Below are 19,883 nucleotides of genomic sequence, written 5' to 3'. Positions count from 1 at the left end.
AGGGTAGTTATGGGGGGCATATGGCAGTGAGAGAGAGAGAACAGGGTGACAGTCCTGTAATCAAGCAGCAAGAGGTACAGGGTAGATATGGGGGGCATATGGCAGTGAGAGATAGAGAACAGGGTGAGAGTCCTGTAATCAAGCAGCGAGAGGTACAGGGTAGTTATGGGGGGCATATGGCAGTGAGAGGTAGAGAACAGGGTGAGAGTCCTGTAATCAAGCAGCGAGAGGTACAGGGTAGTTATGGGGGGCATATGGCAATGAGAGAGAGAGAACAGGGTGAGAGTCCTGTAATCAAGCAGCAAGAGGTACAGGGTAGTTATGGGGGGCATATGGCAGTGAGAGGTAGAGAACAGGGTGAGGGTCCTGTAATCAAGCAGCAAGAGGTACAGGGTAGTTATGGGGGGCAAAGAGCACTAAGATAAAGTTTTGGGGGATACAGTACTGGTAGTGCTGATAGATGCTCTGAATGAAAAATAATCAGATAAAAGAAATAGTATTTATTATAATTTAAACCAATGCATAATATATTTAAGCAAAAAATACAAACGTAACAAAATATTCAATACTGACGGCTGTGTACATCATTTTGCCATTCCATATAACCAATAACACTTTTTATACTATAGCATGAGTTCAGCCATGTTTGTCAGGAAGTATTTCCTTGCATCCTATTGGCCGGCTAAGTTGCCTCGATGCAGGGAGCTGGTAATTGGGAGCAAGTTGGAGTCCCTTGTATGTGCAGCAGCATTAACCAAAATTTCTGCCACAAACATCTGCCTATGTCTCTTTTCTTGGCAGTGTCCGTCTTCCTATCCCGGTGTAAATAGCTGAATCCATGTCCCTCACATTCTATACCCACAGCCAGGGCATCACTTTCCTTTCCTGGAGCCGCCGAGATCCTGCTAGTCCTGTTCATGGGAGAGCAGCAATGCATTTTCTCCATCCATCTTGGTGCATCTTGGATACCAGCCTAGTTCCTTCCTGCGCACCCTTTATAGTATTCCCTATACTGGAGACTTGTCCCAGATCTCATCATACTTTATGGATTCCTCTGACCTGTGCAGCCATTTCCTGGTTCCTCCTTGAGCACCACGGGCCTTTCCTGGTTTCTCAGAACCCCACGAGTTCTCCATTGAGTCATCCATTTATTGCACAGACCTGCGTCCTGGTTCCTGTGCCAGTATTTCAGGTCTGTCCAGGTTTCTCAAGGCACCATAACGATACCTCTGAATTTTATGGGCTGTTCCTGGATCCTCTCTGAGAACATTGTAGTGCCATCCTGGTTCCCCTCAGAGAATCTCGCTGTGAAGTGCAAGTGCCGTATGATTTTGGGCAGAGGGTTTAATCTCCACAAGACACAGCTCAGTGGAAGGGTCCCCTTTGGTTGCGGGGCCTGATGACCAGTCCGGGAAAGATTAGTCTTTGAGGGTGCTGAGTGGAACCATCTAGAGGAACTTGAGATCTACAAAGGGAAAGAATGGGGCCAAATTAATTTAATCTGAAATGTAACTCCCATGACCAACCTTATCTTGCACCGTTCCATGTCCTATTGCTGTGCTTATAACTGTACTTACCTGCACGTGCTTTGCTTCCCAGTAGATGTGGTGCCCGACCCCGCAGCTTTATGTGCCAGTTTGGAGACCAGGTCTTTGAGCCGATGCCACTGGGAGACCTCAGCCTGTGGGGACAGAGCGAGTAGTGAGACTCACACTGATAGACACCATAGAGAATGACTGTGACTGTGTGGCATCGTACAATTAGACAGCTCTGTTTGTAGGACTCACCTTAAGGTTCGGGGAGCTATTTTGTCTGGCTTCTTCCTGCAGGTTTGGAACACTAACAAAGTGAGGATCTCTTTTATCTGCTGCGGCTAGACGCCGGGCTGTAAAGAGCAGAGCTTTAGTTATTTTTGCTAGACAGTTGCCTTATGAGATTCTAATAGGATACAGACTTTTCCCAGTACAAAACCCAAATAGCTATCACCTGCCAGAGATCATACATGACTTCCCCTGTCAGAGTCCTACCGAGTACCAACACATTAGCTTTTCCTTGGCAAATATAATTGGGTATAATTGCATTGGTGGGGTTCCCTAGCCAAATAGCTAACGGGTATTATTGCATTAGTGCTTACAGAGATATACTGGGCACGAGTACACTGGGGCTTTCTAGCTAAGACCTGCTGGGAACCACTGCCTCTGCTCTTTCCGCCAGGCAACTGCAATAAACTTTACTGTGTAGGATTATTGGACCTGCCCAATAAAAGGGGTGTGTGTGTGTGGGGGGTGTATACATTTAACTGTATATTATCCCACTGCACTAATAAATCACTGCTACTTTAGAAATGGTAGAGATTTCCCCACAGACGCATAACACAGTGTGTAGTGCTCTATTGAAACTGGTTTGGTAGGCATCAGCTTTGGCTCACAGTGGTTTACAGAGCTCAATACATTCCCTCATATGTAATATAAGACACTATGGGGCATATTTGTTATAGTGTGTATCATCACCGGTGATGTTGCCCATAGCAACCAATCAGCAATTAAATTTATGGTCAGTTGCAAGTTAGAAAACAAAAGCAAAGATCTGATTGGTGCTATGGGCAACTTCACCAGTGATGTTGGATTACACACTATTTATACTAAATATGTCCCTAAGTTTGCCCAGGAGCAGTAACCCATAGCAACCAAAAAAGATGTTCATTTTTAAATAGGTAACCAGTAAATGGTACCTGCTGATTAGTTGCTATGGGATACTGTTCCTGGGCAACTTAGTGTATTTTATTACATAACCCCTGATGTTTGGCACATGAGTTTACACTGTATCTTTCATTGCTGATCTCCCTATTTTGAGCGATTAGGAGAATGAGACCCACGTACCTGCATTCCTCTCGAGACCCCATAATACTCCTGTGTGGGAGCTCGATCTCTTCCGGTAGTGTCTGACCTCCCAGGGTCTTTCTTCAGTTAATGCTCCATCTGTAGAATCCGGTGCTGGAGCTATTAGAGACATAGTGCTTCCACAGGCACAGGCGTCTATCGGCATCTGCCCAAATATCAACAATTTAGTGTCTCTCAATAGTATGTGGGGCAAAGCCTTCCAACTTTAGGTGGTACATAAGGCATATTATTTGGGGTTGCACTTACTCTATGGTGAAGTCTGTGTTCTCCCTCTCTCTTCTCTCGCTCCAGCGCTCGATTCCTCTGTTGCAGCTCAGCTATCTGTTCCATCATGTTGCACAGGCTTTCTAGGTACCTGAGACCCTCCCCAGGGAGAGACAGAGGGTCTTCTTTCTAAAATCACACAGGGAGGGGGGAATGTACAAAAGCAGAGACATTTATATTTTGGTATGAGACATGCAAGAGTTTATATCAGTTTATAGGGGGGATCCCCAGTGTATATCCCATTTATACAATAGGGCTTTTCTCTGCTCTGTATCTCAGTTTATAGGGGGATCCCCAGTGTATATCCCATTTATACAATAGGGCTTTTCTCTGCTCTGTATCTCAGTTTATAGGGGGATCCCCAGTGTATATCCCATTTATACAATAGGGCTTTTCTCTGCTCTGTATCTCAGTTTATAGGGGGGATCCCCAGTGTATATCCCATTTATACAATAGGGCTTTTTTCTGCTCTGTATCTCAGTTTATAGGGGGATCCCCAGTGTGTATCCCATTCATACAATAGGGCTTTTCTCTGCTCTGTATATCAGTTTATAGGGGGATCCCCAGTGTATATCCCATTTATACAATAGGGCTTTTCTCTGCTCTGTATCTCAGTTTATAGGGGGATCCCCAGTGTATATCCCATTTATACAATAGGGTTTTTCTCTGCTCTGTATCTCAGTTTATAGGGGGGATCCCCAGTGTATATCCCATTCATACAATAGGGCTTTTCTCTGCTCTGTATCTCAGTTTATAGGGGGATCCCCAGTGTATATCCCATTCATACAATAGGGCTTTTCTCTGCTCTGTATATCAGTTTATAGGGGGGATCCCCAGTGTTTATCCCATTAATACAATAGGGCTTTTCTCTGCTCTGTATATCAGTTTATAGGGGGGATCCCCAGTGTATATCCCATTAATACAATAGGGCTTTTCTCTGCTCTGTATATCAGTTTATAGGGGGGATCCCCAGTGTATATCCCATTAATACAATAGGGCTTTTCTCTGCTCTGTATATCAGTTTATAGGGGGATTCCCAGTGTATATCCCATTTATACAATAGGGCTTTTCTCTGCTCTGTATCTCAGTTTATAGGGGGGATCCCCAGTGTATATCCCATTTATACAATAGGGCTTTTCTCTGCTCTGTATCTCAGTTTATAGGGGGATCCCCAGTGTATATCCCATTTATACAATAGAGCTTTTCTCTGCTCTGTATCTCAGTTTATAGGGGGATCCCCAGTGTGTATCCCATTTATACAATAAGCTTTTCTCTGCTCTGTATCTCAGTTTATAGGGGGGATCCCCAGTGTATATCCCATTTATACAATAGGGCTTTTCTCTGCTCTGTATCTCAGTTTATAGGGGGATCCCCAGTGTATATCCCATTTATACAATAGGGCTTTTCTCTGCTCTGTATCTCAGTTTATAGGGGGGATCCCCAGTGTATATCCCATTTATACAATAGGGCTTTTCTCTGCTCTGTATCTCAGTTTATAGGGGGGATCCCCAGTGTATATCCCATTTATACAATAGGGCTTTTCTCTGCTCTGTATCTCAGTTTATAGGGGGGATCCCCAGTGTATATCCAATTTATACAATAGGAGGGGAGGGACCTTGAAACATGTTTTCTATTCTGCTATAGCTAGCCTTGCATATTTTACTCACCTCTGTGACCTGGACAGGCCGGGGTGGGCTCCTGGCACGATTATGGAGGGTATGCTTTAATGACCCATGGTAGTGTCGGCTACGTATCCCCGCTCTGTTCTGGTGCAGATCTTTGTGCCTGACCCTGCGAGTCCGGCTTCTCAAGACTGCCTGTTCCAGCTTACAGGGAATGTCGAATGTGTCTGTTTCTCGCTGCTCATCCACATCTAATTCTGCTATTTCACCATGGGTGAGCACCTTAAAGTTCTCTGGCTTCTCTGAGGCACAGGCTTGGGGGATATCAGTCTGATCCGGAGTGAAATCAGGAAGATCATCTGCTTTCTCATGTGTGAAGCTCTGTAAACTTTCTGGTTCCTGTGGGTTCTCCAAGCTCTCGGGTTCTTCTGCGCTGTAACTGCTTTCTGATCCAAGTGGTGAAGGTGGTGGGAGTTCAACCCCTGAATCCTCAGATTCTGATTTCATAAATTCTTCCCTTTTCTTGGTGGATCTCCTGTTCCGCACATAATGCTCCACCTCGCGGTCATAACTGGGGGTCTCACTTTCGCAGCAATGATCTGAGCTGTCCATGATCCGCCGATACACAGCAGTGCTGCTGAGCAATACACAGCCTTCGTCAAATCTCTCTGCAAACATACAAAACCCTGTTTAAATAGGCAGCCCACCAACTGGCAAAACATCATATGATACCAGCAAAGGCCAAGTAAAAAAGGACATTATCATCAATAATTTGTATTTGCGTGATGTGGAGCAGAAATGGGCCATCGGGCTCTGCCATTTGAGAAGAATATGTGCAACATGCCAGTGCACTCTCTGGAGGTAGTAAATTATCCTATGACCCCTGCTTTGCTCTTTGACCCCTCATTTAAGTTGATTTATGCACTAACGGCCACTTACTATTTTAGTTTGTTTTCCTAAAACCCTAATGAAGTGCATGCTCCCTGGGGCAAGGACCTCTTAATACTTATCCTCCTCCTCATTGATTAATATATATTGGGCTACGCTTCTCCAGTGCTTCTCCAAGGCAAGGTATCTCTCATTCTGCAGTGAGTTAGAGGGTTAATTCCCCTTCACATTTAGTAGAAAGTAGACAATGCCATTCTAAATGACTTAGCCTTTTTGTTCTGCAGCTCTCCAGCTATCACTATGGCCAGCTATCTGGTTGCTAGGCTAAATGAACCTAAAATTTAGGCAATTGTCAGCACAGGAGCATGACGGAAAGGTAAGCAATACAAATATACCCTGTTTTCTGGTCGCCGGGTCACTGTGAACTACTATACAATCAATAAAGCATAAATACAGTGTCTGTTAGGCTTATCAGTCATGCAAGTAGCAAGAATACATTTATATTGTATATATACAATCCCTATTCCCCATGCCGCATTGCTATGTGCACTTACCTGTCAGTGTATATATGGGGGGGCTCACTGTCGGCCAGTTCTCTATGCAGCTATTGTTTCTCTGTCTCCCTGCTGAGCGTGCTCCGTGTAACTACCTGTGCTGTGCCTGCCCCTCTCCCCTGCCCACACCCACAGCCTCTGTGCCTGCCTCTCTGGCATCACCCCATACAGGCCATGCTCTAGATTCCTGCCATATCTCCCACTCTGACACATGGATACTCCTTCCCTTAGCACAGGCCAATAATGCTGGGGAACCAGAGGAACCACATTCCAGAAGTGGATCAGAAGCCACGCTGACAACAGTGCAGGCTGATATAATACAAACGGGAATACCAGACGGCGTCAGGCACGGCGCTTGCACAATATACACCTAATTAGCACATGGACAAAGGCATTGGGCAACTGGGCCACTGGGCCACACCAAAAAGGCACATGGATATACTGCTATTTTTAGACCTGGAGCCTGGTGTTATGCTCATTTATTAGTATGCTTATTACAAGGGGAAGTTAACACTGACTTTAGGTTTCTATAGAAGAAAGTCTTTCTTTAACTGGTAACTGACTTATTCTTATATTCTTAAGTTCAGAACTCTAAAGGGTTGCTAGGGCCTGTGTCACTAGCAACCGGAAAGCATAATGAGTGCAAAGTTTGATTTTTATTGCTGGCTGCTGTAACACTTATGATGCAGTCCTTTTAGGGGAAACCAGATGCATTTGCCTGCTAGCGGCCATGACTTCAGAAAGTATAAGTCACAGCCCAAGTGCCTGATCATTTGAATGCCAAACTAGAGAGCCAAGAAAAAAATGCAAAAGTAATACAAAAAAATGTTAATTAAAAAAGGGTCAATAGCAAGTGTTCATACAGCTCTATGCTGTACCCTCATTTGCCCAAACACACATTACACTTTCACTAGGGCATAATTTGGGGCGATTTTCCTGGCTGGCACTCTTGTTACATAGCGAGATGCCCTCTGTGGAATTCATCAGATTAAAGTCACATTCCAGAGCCGTGAGTAAGTGCAACATGATGTGGGAGTCTGATTGCTATTCCGCGATGAACACAGGGTTGCACGCCGTGGCCCTATAGTGTCGCCACCTCACCGGTATTTAAGGGCCCAGCCAGTAAAAAGGACACTTTGCACCAATGTTATTAATGGTAAGAAACCATTAATAGTGCCCCTCCCTATGAACCATCTCTTGACAGCCTTGAGTAGCCAAGGGATAATGTCACTCAATAGGCTGAAAAATCCATGTTAAAATCCAAGTGTTTATTCTGCACATGCCCTTTGTTCATTTTCATGTAATACAGTATCCCATGTAGGCAGGTCTGGAGTGGGATTCAAAATGGCCCTGGCATTTCAAGTACACAGAGGCCCAAACAGCCCCCACCAGCCCAATAAATAGTGACTGTCTGTGGCATCTTACAGCAGCCCCTCTGGCATTTGCCTGAATCTACAGATTGCCAGTCCGGCCTGCATATAGGCAACACAATGTGCATGTTGGCAGTAAGCACAGGTGACAGCTGCAGTTACCCAATTACCTGGCAGGATGCAAAAGGATGAAAGAAATTCACAATATAAACATGATGGATTTATGTAGGTTTGTTTGGACTTCCATTCCATTCTATCACGTGACAGTGAAACACAGTAATGTCACGGAAGTGACTTAGGCCACATTGTTTTTTTTTTATTTTTAATAAAGAGCCATTGTGACCACAGGCTGGCTGGCAGTAGGCTGAGCAACCTCATATTTTGCCTACTACCTCCCATAAAACTTGCCATAACATTTGTAACATTCTTCAAACTGTACCAGAATCACAACCACCATGCAGGAAACATGTTTATCCCAATGTGGTGTGAAACTGGGCACCGAGAAAGTCCTGTATCTTCTCTACTTGCTCAGTATGCACCTTTCCCCATATACACATATATATATATATATACACAATGGAAGTGCAACTGACCTACCCAAGTTAGCTACAAGCATACAAAAGAGAGGGGATCAATGTACATTCCCTGCTCCCCTGTTATAAATAGTACATGGTACATGGCTTAGTCCATACCTATCTTTAATGGTGATGGGTCCCAGAGCAAAACAGACTTCACAGATGCCCATTATTAATATTAAATTGGACTGTCCAGCCGTTTTATGGACTAAGTCTAATGGCTAATGGGGTGCTTTGATGGCTACTGCCCCTTAGTGCAGAACAGCTGCCCTCAAGACACCTCTGTCCAACTTTCATTACTTCTAATAATATTAAATAAAATTGACTTGTTGGTCACACTTGGAATGATACAAGACCTCAGAATCAAGGTCCCTCAGTCACCATTCTGTGTCTCCAGTAGGTCACCCAATGTGCATCGGATGGCGTGCTTTATGTTTAAATTAATTTATTGGGCTGGTGGGGGGCTGTTTGGGTCTCTGTGTACTTAAATTACCAGGGCCTATTTTGAAGCCCAGTCCGGACCTGTAGGGAAGCTGCCTATTTCAAGGGCCCCAGCACATAATGAACCAGTTCTGGCATTCGGAAGGCCTTTCTCTGTTATCATAAAGAATATAAATATATATGAATAACTATGGCCTCAAACATTGTCTTGTGTTTAGTGATATAATTTCTGTTACATGAGTCACAAACTTATATATTATAATAAATAAAGTACCCCCTGTTGAAAAATATTGAGGATATAAGAAGTCACTTCGGAGATCCATGACCTTTATAAAATCACTGGGTCACGGAACTCCTCGGTAACTTATAATATCCTTATATTTTACAAAAGGGGGTACTTTGTTCACTGTTTGTGTGTGTCAAACCATACACATATAAAATCTGCTTACAGAATGGTTAATTTGCTACTCATTTAAATGCACACTGCATGGTTCAACAGAAACCAGTGCAGTCTGCGGCTTGCATCTGAATAAGATGCTAATTACAAAGCACAAAGAACATTAATTCTATATATTTGTCAGGCTTTAAAGGATAGAGGTGGAATTGGTATCTGTAACCTGTATACCCCTTTCCCAGGAGATGAGTAGTGCCACTAAAAGTGGATCCACAGAGTTTCTAAAAAGGCCCAGAACAGTATGTATCATTGGTATTTATACTTTCACCCTGTTAATAATAAATCATGACCAGGGAGAATATTCAGGCAGTGACGTATGAGAGAATAGGCCATTCAGGGTACATTCCTTTCCCACATAGGTGTCTGTGCTGTCACACCACTTAACTCACCTGAAATACATTCTTATCTGCTCTATATGATTTGCAGTGGGAAGTCCCTTTTACTAAAAATAAGGTTTTTATTTCCTTGGATACTGATATCAGCGAATAGTGGGTTTTCCCTATAGACAGGAAGCCCAATTACTGGGCATGGGAATCAGGTTCAATGGCAGCTGGGCTATATCTGTGCAATTCTTCTCTAAAACAGGGGCATTTATAGGGACTAACCGAATCCATTGTTTTTGGGTTTGGCTGAAACCTAAATCCTTTGTGAAAGATTCGACTGAATAACGAACCAAATCCTAATTTTCATATGTAAATAAGGCTAAGGAAGGGTTAAATAGAAGTCGCTCTGATACTAAATAGAAGTCTGCTTTCCTATACTACATAGAAGGCTGCTTTCCTATACTAAATAGAAGTCTGCTTTCCTATACTACATAGAAGTCTGCTTTCCTATACTACATAGAAGTCTGCTTTCCTATACTAAATAGAAGTCTGCTTTCCTATACTAAATAGAAGTCTGCTTTCCTATACTAAATAGAAGTCTGCTTTCCTATACTACATAGAAGTCTGCTTTCCTATACTACATAGAAGTCTGCTTTCCTATACTAAATAGAAGTCTGCTTTCCTATACTAAATAGAAGTCTGCTTTCCTATACTAAATAGAAGTCTGCTTTCCTATACTAAATAGAAGTCTGCTTTCCTATACTAAATAGAAGTCTGCTTTCCTATACTAAATAGAAGGCTGCTTTCCTATACTAAATAGAAGGCTGCTTTCCTATACTAAATAGAAGTCTGCTTTCCTATACTAAATAGAAGTCTGCTTTCCTATACTAAATAGAAGTCTGCTTTCCTATACTACATAGAAGTCTGCTTTCCTATACTACATAGAAGTCTGCTTTCCTATACTAAATAGAAGGCTGCTTTCCTATACTAAATAGAAGGCTGCTTTCCTATACTAAATAGAAGGCTGCTTTCCTATACTAAATAGAAGGCTGCTTTTCTATACTAAATAGAAGTCTGCTTTCCTATACTAAATAGAAGGCTGCTTTCCTATACTAAATAGAAGGCTGCTTTCCTATACTAAATAGAAGGCTGCTTTCCTATACTAAATAGAAGGCTGCTTTCCTATACTAAATAGAAGGCTGCTTTCCTATACTAAATAGAAGGCTGCTTTCCTATACTAAATAGAAGGCTGCTTTCCTATACTAAAAGGCCTGAGTGCAGGCAAAGAATGTGGCAGCTCCCACTCACATAGATATAATGCAAATGAAGAGAAGGAATGTTCTGTATATGGAATTAATGGAGTCCTATGAATAGACAATCATGGCAGGTTCATAGCTGAGACCCACTCCATGTTCGGAGCAGGACGCTGGCAATAGCGCACTCACACTATGTCCCCAGTGATAATTAGTAATATTAATAATATCATTATTTAGAATAATAATATACATGTATTTAGAATGTGCCATCCATTTCTGCAGCACTGTACAATAGACTACCATTGTATTCACCCCACTGCATCTTGCTTTGTGGCTCTAAAGTTTTTATTTTAGAACGTTATTCAGTTGCAATAGTTAGTGGCCCTAGCAACCGGCCAACAGCTTGCAGGAGAGCCTCGTAGATGAAAAGGAGTGGGCTTGTATATATTGATTTAAAAATAAAACAAAATCATTTGTTGAGAGTCATGATGTTTGGTTTCAGCAACTTAATGGCAGAAACAAGAGGAAATGCCCCCGTGCCAGTTACACAGCAGGAAAAGCTCTCAGCAAGATGGCAAAATCCTGCTTAATGGTAATGCCAACTGGGCCACAGGGGAACGGCTGCACCAATAGCGCCTTTGCTCAAGTGGATTTTCCGCTAATGAATATTATTAATATAACCCATTCCCTTGCATTGGCACCCACTAACACCTAGTAAAATGCCAGCACGCCGACACAGGATCAGCCTAGTAATAACAATTGTATCTACCAAGGCCAGTTTGAGGGGTGAAAGGGTGTTTGCTTAGGAACCCCCAACTCAGTAAGCACCCTTGGAAGAGACCTGTCCTGATTAAAGTGCATTTAACGTATTAATACGTTGTGAGAGCTCCCATAAACCCCTTACCTTTTCTCCATAATGAGTTAAATGACAGCTTCCTACATCTGCCCAGCATCTTCCATAGAGCTCAGTAAGGGGACCCCTGCAATGCTTATCCCTGTACGTGTACGAGTGAAACAATCCTGTGAGTGGGATACACCATAAAAGCCCCTCTGTGTAACTATCTGGGAGGGGCCTGTCCTGTCAGCTGGCTGGAGGCGGTCCCCCTGGGGGTGTTAATGGCTTCTTATTTCATGGGAAAAACCTTTTGTACTTTAACACAATCACAGAATTTAGAGGGAAAAACGACTCCACCTAAATCCCACATCTTTGAGTCCTGTAATCTCAGCCCTGCGCAGTCATCCTTCAGGTTTATCAGGTCAAACGCAGCATCTCTGGCTCTCCGAGGCCATTAAGTAGGAATCCCAGTGATTGATGGCTATCGCTAGTGGTTCTGGACTTGTAGCTGTCACTACATGGAGAAAAGCTCACACTCTAATATAACACAGTACATAGTGAAAAGCTGACAATTAGGGATGCACCAAATCCACTATTTTCAGATTCAGCCAAACCCCGAATCCTTTGTAATGAATTCCCCCAAATACTCAACTGAATCCAAATCCTAATTTATATATGCAAATTAGGGTATGGAAGGGTTAAAAAGTGCAACATTTCGACCGATTCCTGCTGAAGAAGGCCAAAACCGAATCCTGGATTCTGTGCATCCCCACACTTAATACTAACAGTTTAGTGAGAATAGTTAGTGCTCTAATACTAACACACAGCAGGTAGAAAAGCAAACAGTAATATAGTCACAGCACTGAAAGAAGAGCCGGCACTTATAGTACCGCGGCTAGAAGAGCTGACAGTTTGATTTGCTTGCGACAGCCATAGAACTTGGTCAGGATTACTCTAAGCTTTGGGAAGAGGCTACAGGTTATGTCAGAAGGGAAAGTGAATTTTCACCTTTGGTCTTGCAGGCCACAATGCCAAACTAAAAATCCTTTGCAACCTGCTTGTTGATCTGAACAAATTGATCTTAGAGGTAAGGTGCCCATACACCTTCAGATCCGCTAGCTTGGCGATGTCGCCAAGCGAGCAGATCTTCTCCCAATATCCCCCACCTACGGGTGGGCGATATCGGGAGAATCCAGGCTAATTATAACTGCGAGTATAGGCAAAGTCGGTCCGGGGACCGCATCGGCACCTTGATGCGGTCCGACTACTTTTTAACCTGCCCGATTGACATCTGCCCAATGGCAGGCCCGTCGGTAGTGCCCGTACACAGGCCAATTAGCTGCCGAATCGGTCTAAGGGACCAATATCGGCAGCTAGAATCGGCCCGTGTATGAGGACCTGTAGGCAGATATAGAACTTGGTAGACCTTCTGATGCCCAAGGGTTGTGTGACCTGCCTGTGCCTGAGTGGGTTTCTGATGAGAGCAGGTTCATTTGTTTTTTAGATGAAAATTGCCCTAATTAAGCAAATTGTCAGACTAAAGCTAGGCACATATGGGCTGAAAAAAGACATTGACCCTGCAGCCCATAAGCCCCTATCTGTGGCCCTGGGGAGAGCCTGACATGCCAATACAGTCCTGGCCCAATGGGATTTTCAGACTAGTCCAATTGCAGTGGCAACAGCAGCGGCCCTCAGATGCAATTGTAAGCTCTTGTGCTGTGTCAGTAGCGAGCGTGCTGCTTACCCCCCAAGTGCTAGATGAGAGCAGAGATATCATTATGTGCATGTACATTTATTAATTGGCTTTCAAATGCACCTATTACTCTCTGTTGGTGTCTTGTGTGCCCTTTGTCTCACAATTAATTGCCTCATATGTACCCCCTGCCCTCTTAATCTCTGTTATCTGTTACTCTGTGTGCTGCCTCTTAGGGCCAATGTCACCTCCTAATGGTCTTAGTGCCCTTTAAAAGACTCATTGTCCCCAAACAGCAGGGGGTTCTGGGAGGAAGGCGGGTTTAGAAACAATGTGTCCCTCCACCTGCAGCCCGTCCAGTGTTTACTATCTGTATATATGCATTTCACCAACTTACTGTATTTTATTCTAACAATAAAAATATAGTCTGGATGCCCATGCCTAATCTTCTGGCTCCTCTGGGGCGTGGCCTAAAGCTTCTAATATGGAATTGGGAAACAGGAAGTGTGTGACTCAAAGACTTTCTAACATGTCTCCGACCCCATATTGGCATTTGCCCCCATGCTCTGCGTAACATTGTGTATTAAAGAGGAGCCTTTGGCATACTGTTAGGGGGGTGCTGGGAGCTGTCCAATAACAGGAGTTAATGTTTTACAACTGATATTTACATAGTATTTTGAGTTTTTTTGCTTGGGAACCCCAGCATCTCCAGCTGTTTAGTTGCCCTGTTTGGCATAGATAATAAGCAATGGGCATTTAACTGCATCTCTAACCATACGTATGAGTAGGGCAGGTACTGAGTCTAAACACAAGTATCCCCACTCACAAGCCTCATTGCCACACTTGCTGAACAGCCAATAAAAATGCATCTTCCTAGATGCTGACATCTCAGGTTGAAGCAAGCTCTTTATTGTGGTACAACATTTGGTCAGGCCTCATTAGCTCAAGTATATAAAATATAATTACATTGCTGTAGCTCTGGTTATATCCAAGTCAGCAAATATAAATCCAGCCCTAGTTCATTGTGATTAGTCATCAACCTTGGCCCACCTTCCTCTACTCTGTACCCCCCTAGGGGGGGCAACCCAACCATTGGGTACCCTCAGTGTTAGTTGGCTGACAAGTCTGCTTTATGACCAGCAGCAAGACACTGAGGTTGGTCATAACCTGCCTGATATTACTTGCTGACTCAGCCCCTACAGTTACTGGCACTGGCCATATATCTATGGGGCTACAAATACATCCAGTTCAGGACCACATGTGCCTATAGATGTGGGCTTTTTCCAATGGGTCAGCATTGGTCCCTATTTATGATTGGTCTCATAAATACTTATTGAAGCCAAGCGATAGGGTGAAATTTAGGGGATGAGCATTTATATGCTGAGCAAGGTCTCCACTAAGCCACCTTGCTATGAGCTGAAGTGGCACTGAAAATGGGCAGCTTGGTCCAAAAAGAACCACTGGGCTAGAGACTGCAAAGCAGGCAGAAGGAGGGGGGAGTTGTGTAGAGGGAACTGGCTAATCAAGTAGACTGGGTCTTGTAATTAACTGCTAAAGAGCTCCCTTTATTGCAGGTAAATTGAACTAAATGCAGTTTAGGGATTTTCCCCCAACTGTATTAAATGTTAACCAGATAAACTGCCTGACTGCAAGTGTGACTAAATTGCCAGGTAGAATGGAGTGACAGGAGTTAATTGCATTTAGAAAAATGCGGGGATCAGACTTCTCTCTTATCGTTTTAGGAGGGTGAGTAGGAAAAGTAGAGGGTGTGAAAGGGAAGAGAGTTTGTGCTGTGGCAGCGGATGGCGCTAGTTGTGCCCCAGCAGCAGATAAAAGACTTTTTTTAGGTTAATAAACGTAATTAAACCCTTAACAAATGGGAAAAAGCCTACAATTAGAACAAGTTATTATTATGGGCAATTTCAATCATCCAGACACTGACGGGGTAATGGGACTGTTACTTCTCAATAGAGAAACTGGTTTCCAAGTTGGTTAAATGACAACTTAGCGTTGGACCCTGCAGGCAGATAGCTAGCCTACGGCCCTTTAGCTGGTCACAGTGGCCCTGGGAGTGTTTGGCTGGGAGGATGGCTGCCGGTGTATAACGGTGGGACATGCTGTGCAGATGTGACCATTTCTCATTTTTTAAGCTATACATTTGAAGGTTGATGATCATTAAGGTTATTCCCATTGCCATAGTGGTCCATGGTATTTTGCTAACCGTAACTTTCCACCATTTCAGTAGCGTGGATTTGTTGCGAGTATCACTTTAAGGCCCCCAGCAAAGATCCTATTGGGAATAGTAGGATAGTAGAACTGACTTTGCAGTTCCATTAACTACATAAAAGCACTTGACCGTGGCCTTCTGCATCTCTATGATGTATTCTAATAATTTGGGTTGGGAACAAAAATATATCACTACACGGGCATTTGTCATTATTCCTACTTTAATATGTTGCTTAGTGATGTCATTAGTTATAATCTGTGCTTAGTGATGTCATTTCTGTCACGTGACTTATTGAAACGTGTGTATTATAATAAATAGAGCACCCCATTGTAAAATATGAGAATATTAAAAGTCACCTTGGAGTTTCATGACTTGTATAAAAGCATTTGGCCTTCTGCCTTGTGCTTTTATATGGCCATGGAACGCCTCATTGACTTATAATATTATTATATTTTACAACAAGGGGGTACATTTTGCGATAAAGGTACATAAATGTCCCCTTTTGGGGGTAAGTTGGATGTACCTATGTAGGCATACATTGAATATTCTAAAACCCATCGTATACAGAGCAGAGTATGTGGTGCCCTCAGTGTGACCGTATCGTACCCCATGACAATCAGTCTGTAGGTCCCATTCAGTTGGCACACCATGGTGCTCGCATTGGGTCAGTGAAACTGCGGCCCTAATTGGAAGCAGCCCTCCCATCCTGTATCAGCACAGGGCACACAAAGGCCATCCCCTGGGGAGACTTGAGGAAGAAACCCATTACGATGAAAGGAACGAGCACAATGAATACAATCTATTCTCTCCCTGCTCCCTGACATGGCTGGGGATGTGCTGTAACTCACATTCAGCTAATCCTGCGTGACTGCATTACTGAGAGCCCAGGGTGCACACACTTGTCCCTAGTACTGACTTTCCAGGTGAGCCTGTGTAGTGAATAGATGTTACTGCACTACAACCCCTGGCGCCCTGCTGATACCAAGGCTGCTGGAGGATGCTGGGTATTTTAGGTCACCAACTGCTGGCTCTGCTTCCTCTACAATATTAAGAAATCCTCGTCCCCTGACATTCTCTTACTGGAGCATCCTGGGAGTGGGGGGTGCAAGCCGGCGGGTGGGTGTAGGGAGGGCTGGTTAGGGGCTGCTGGGGTCCAGCTGCTATTGTTATGCCACTGGAGAGGTTCATTACTTGCCATTCAATGTTAAGGTAGCCATACACAGGCAGCTGCCAATTTGAGTCCTATAGACCGATTCAGCAGCTTATCTGACCGAGTATTGGGCCCTCTGATGGGCTTCCCTGATCGATATCTGTCCAAAAGTTGGCCAGGTATCTATCAGGCAGGTTTGATTTTCCCATTGGATTGGGGGCTGCAATTCTCGGTCTAATGGTCCCTATACCCTAGGCCCAAACTATCAAAGTAGACCAATATCACCCACCTTAGGTGGGCATATCGGGAGAAGATCTGGAGAGACCTCACCAAACGATTGGATCTTAAAGTGTGTGGCCACCTTAAGATAGAAAAACACCGCATTGATCTCAGCCAAGATCTTAAAGGAGTTAAGGTATTAATACAACACAATACAACCATGAATATCCTGTAAAGTATATCCTTATATCTGGTGCTTGTCATCAGTTGCATAGTGATGTCATTTAGTTACTTGTATAAAAGATCTCACCATGTGGCTTTTTGCATTGATATGGCTATGTAACTCTTCCATCCTTATCCCTTACAACAGGGGGTGCACAATTGCCTTTAAGAAAAGTGGCTAGCTAGTGGTTACTTGAGCCACCTGTTTTGTTGAAATTGGTGCATGATATGGTGAATAAAGTGCCCCCTATTGTAAAATATAAGGATAATAGAAGTCACCAGGGGATACTTATATTATTATACACTATATTATGCACACATTTCAACAAGCCTGGTGGCTAAAGTAACCGCTACCTAGCCAGCTTATTACTGAAGACATCACTAATTGCAGCTTGGTCCCATAGGGTAATGACCAAACTGTGTATTATAAAGGTATAAATTAGTATAATAATAACATCATCATGCCTCTGTATTGTTACAGAACCCCTCTGTATCTTCTTATGTCATTATATTGAGATTTGTATTGACTGCAATGACTCGGGGATTTTAAAACTGAAACTACATTTACAGAGGGGAAAAACCCCCAGTGGGAAGACACAACCACTCTGTGTGCCTTTATATTTATTCAGGTTTGTTTCAGAGATAAGTCCTTTCTCTGCTTGCTGGAGGGATCAGTCTCCTGTGATGTTTAATGGCCAAAGCCTTTTCCATAGATATTCATTGTTCTTCATTGTTATTGACTATGAATGTGGAAATCAGGGTTCCTATTGTTAACATCTGAGCAGGAAGTGCAAGAAGCCAGTAAGAAGGCACCGATTACATCTCTAGAAACAGAGGACAGATACATACTTAAAGAAAATAAAAGTCACTTATTTGTTATCAGATACTTGGGGGGGGGGGGCAAAGAAGACCTGTCCAAGAGGAATGCATTTATAGGTCAATGTAATCCTCACTTGATAGGATTTCTAATCTATCCCTTAGATATCTAGTCAATTTTTGGCTATATATTAGTCAACAGGCTCTATTCATAGGCCAATAAATGACTGATTGACTTATCTGAGCCTTATATGAACCTTTATGACCAGCCTAACCATTTATTACAATAACTCACCCACACACCTAGTGAACTGTGTGTCTGCATATATATATATATGTACAGTATGTCTTAATCTAACATCCGATTCTGAAACCAAGGGTAATAACATGAAATTGGCCCTTCTTATGCTGCTATAATAGCCTCTACTCTTTTGGGAAGGTTTCCACTAGATGTTGGAACATTGTTAGTGGGATTTGCTTCCATTGGGCCCTACGGTTGGGGATCAGGCTGGGGTCACATTGATATTTCAGTTCACACCACAGGTGCTGAGTTGGGTTGAGGTCAGGGCTCTATCCAGTCAAGCCCATTAACTCCTGAAACATGGAAGAGCCATTCCCAAATGGTTGGAGCGCAGAATTGTCATGAATGTATTTGTATGCCGTATCCTTAATATTTGTTTTCAGGGGCTCAAATCATGGAAAATAGTCCCAACCATTATTTCCCCTCCATTGTTGTAATGAAAATAGGTGATTCGCAGAACAGAAGATAGATAGAGCAGAACAACACCTTAAAGATGGCACTTAGAGCTTTTAGCAAGTCAAGGAATGTTACACTATTTAATGCTTGATTTTTACCATATATAGCATGCTAACTGCCAAAGTATACTCAATAATACTGTATTTTACCATATATAGTATGCTAACTGCCAAGGTATACTCAATAATGCTGTAATTTACCATATATATAGTATGCTAACTGCCAAGGTATACTCAATAATACTGTATTTTACCATATATAGTATGCTAACTGCCAAGGTATACTCAATAATGCTGTAATTTACCATATATAGTATGCTAACTGCCAAGGTATACTCAATAATGCTGTAATTTACCATATATAGTATGCTAACTGCCAAAGTATACTCAATAATACTGTATTTTACCATATATAGTATGCTAACTGCCAAGGTATACTCAATAATGCTGTAATTTACCATATATAGTATGCTAACTGCCAAGGTATACACAATAATGCTGTAATTTACCATATATAGTATGCTAACTGCCAAAGTATACTCAATAATACTGTATTTTACCATATATAGTATGCTAACTGCCAAGGTATACTCAATAATGCTGTATTTTACCATATATAGTATGCTAACTGCCAAGGTATACTCAATAATACTGTATTTTACCATATATAGTATGCTAACTGCCAAGGTATACTCAATAATGCTGTAATTTACCATATATAGTATGCTAACTGCCAAGGTATACTCAATAATGCTGTATTTTACCATATATAGTATGCTAACTGCCAAGGTATACTCAATAATGCTGTATTTTACCATATATAGTATGCTAGCTTATAAAATGTATACTATTCTTGTATTCTGTGTGGGGAAGCATATATAAAGCTGGGGTTGGGGGGAGGCACTTTGACTTCGGCCTGGACTTCAAAGTGCCTGGTGTCTGGTTGGGTTGGAATTGCTGCTGAGCCATTAAGTGGATGGGGTCCCTCAGCAATTGGTGCTAAGTATCAATAAATCTCTTATATTTTTTTTTACTTATGTGTGTGTGTTAGTTTAATCACTCTACAGAATTAACAAGAGCCTTTCTCAATACACCTGGTATTTGCCAAACCCAGACTTTTCCATCAGACTGCCAGAGAGCAAAATGCCATTTATCACTCCCGATGATGCATTTCTACTGTTCCAGAATCCAAATACGGTGACTTTAAAGGTACCCATACATGTTAAGATGCGCTTGCTTGGCGACGTCCCCAAGTGAGTGGGTCTTCTCCCGATATCCCCACCTATGAAAATGTAGGCTAATTCGATCGTTTGGCCCT

The 19,883-nt window shown here is 42.8% G+C and overlaps 1 protein-coding gene across 2 annotated transcripts; it reads right to left on the bottom strand.

Annotated features, from left to right (window-relative positions):
* Positions 1–480: 480 nt before the first annotated feature.
* LOC100488554 (uncharacterized protein C8orf58) lies at positions 481–11,676 on the bottom strand. Of its 2 annotated transcripts, none has more exons than XM_002932702.4 (7): positions 11,552–11,676; positions 4,832–5,454; positions 3,147–3,293; positions 2,880–3,045; positions 1,788–1,885; positions 1,578–1,681; positions 481–1,465 (listed from the first exon to the last, which is right to left on the bottom strand). In XM_002932702.4, exons 1-7 carry the CDS (start codon positions 11,598–11,600, stop codon positions 1,366–1,368), a joined length of 1,287 nt encoding a protein of 428 aa, XP_002932748.1. In that variant the 5' UTR covers positions 11,601–11,676; the 3' UTR covers positions 481–1,365. The 2 variants fall into 2 exon arrangements, with proteins under 2 accessions (XP_002932748.1, XP_012814865.1); XM_012959411.3 differs by lacking the exon at positions 11,552–11,676 and adding an exon at positions 6,229–6,335.
* Between the last annotated feature and the right edge of the window lie 8,207 nt (positions 11,677–19,883).

This window comes from Xenopus tropicalis, chromosome 3 (genome assembly GCF_000004195.4).
Source record: "Xenopus tropicalis strain Nigerian chromosome 3, UCB_Xtro_10.0, whole genome shotgun sequence".
NCBI lineage: Eukaryota > Metazoa > Chordata > Amphibia > Anura > Pipidae > Xenopus > Xenopus tropicalis.
Note: the sequence above shows the minus strand (reverse complement) of the source record. Positions and strands in the feature narration are given on the sequence as shown.

What these genes read in the sequence shown, in the direction of transcription:
- LOC100488554 (XM_002932702.4), bottom strand. Translation starts at nt 11,600, where the DNA reads ATGCTGGGCAGATGTAGGAAGCTGTCATTTAACTCATTATGGAGAAAA. An exon ending in AACACAGACTTCACCATAGA is followed by an intron (nt 3,046 to 3,146) that starts GTAAGTGCAACC and finishes ATATTTGGGCAG; the next exon opens with ATGCCGATAGACGCCTGTGC. An exon ending in GGGTCTCGAGAGGAATGCAG is followed by an intron (nt 1,886 to 2,879) that starts GTACGTGGGTCT and finishes TGCTCTTTACAG; the next exon opens with CCCGGCGTCTAGCCGCAGCA.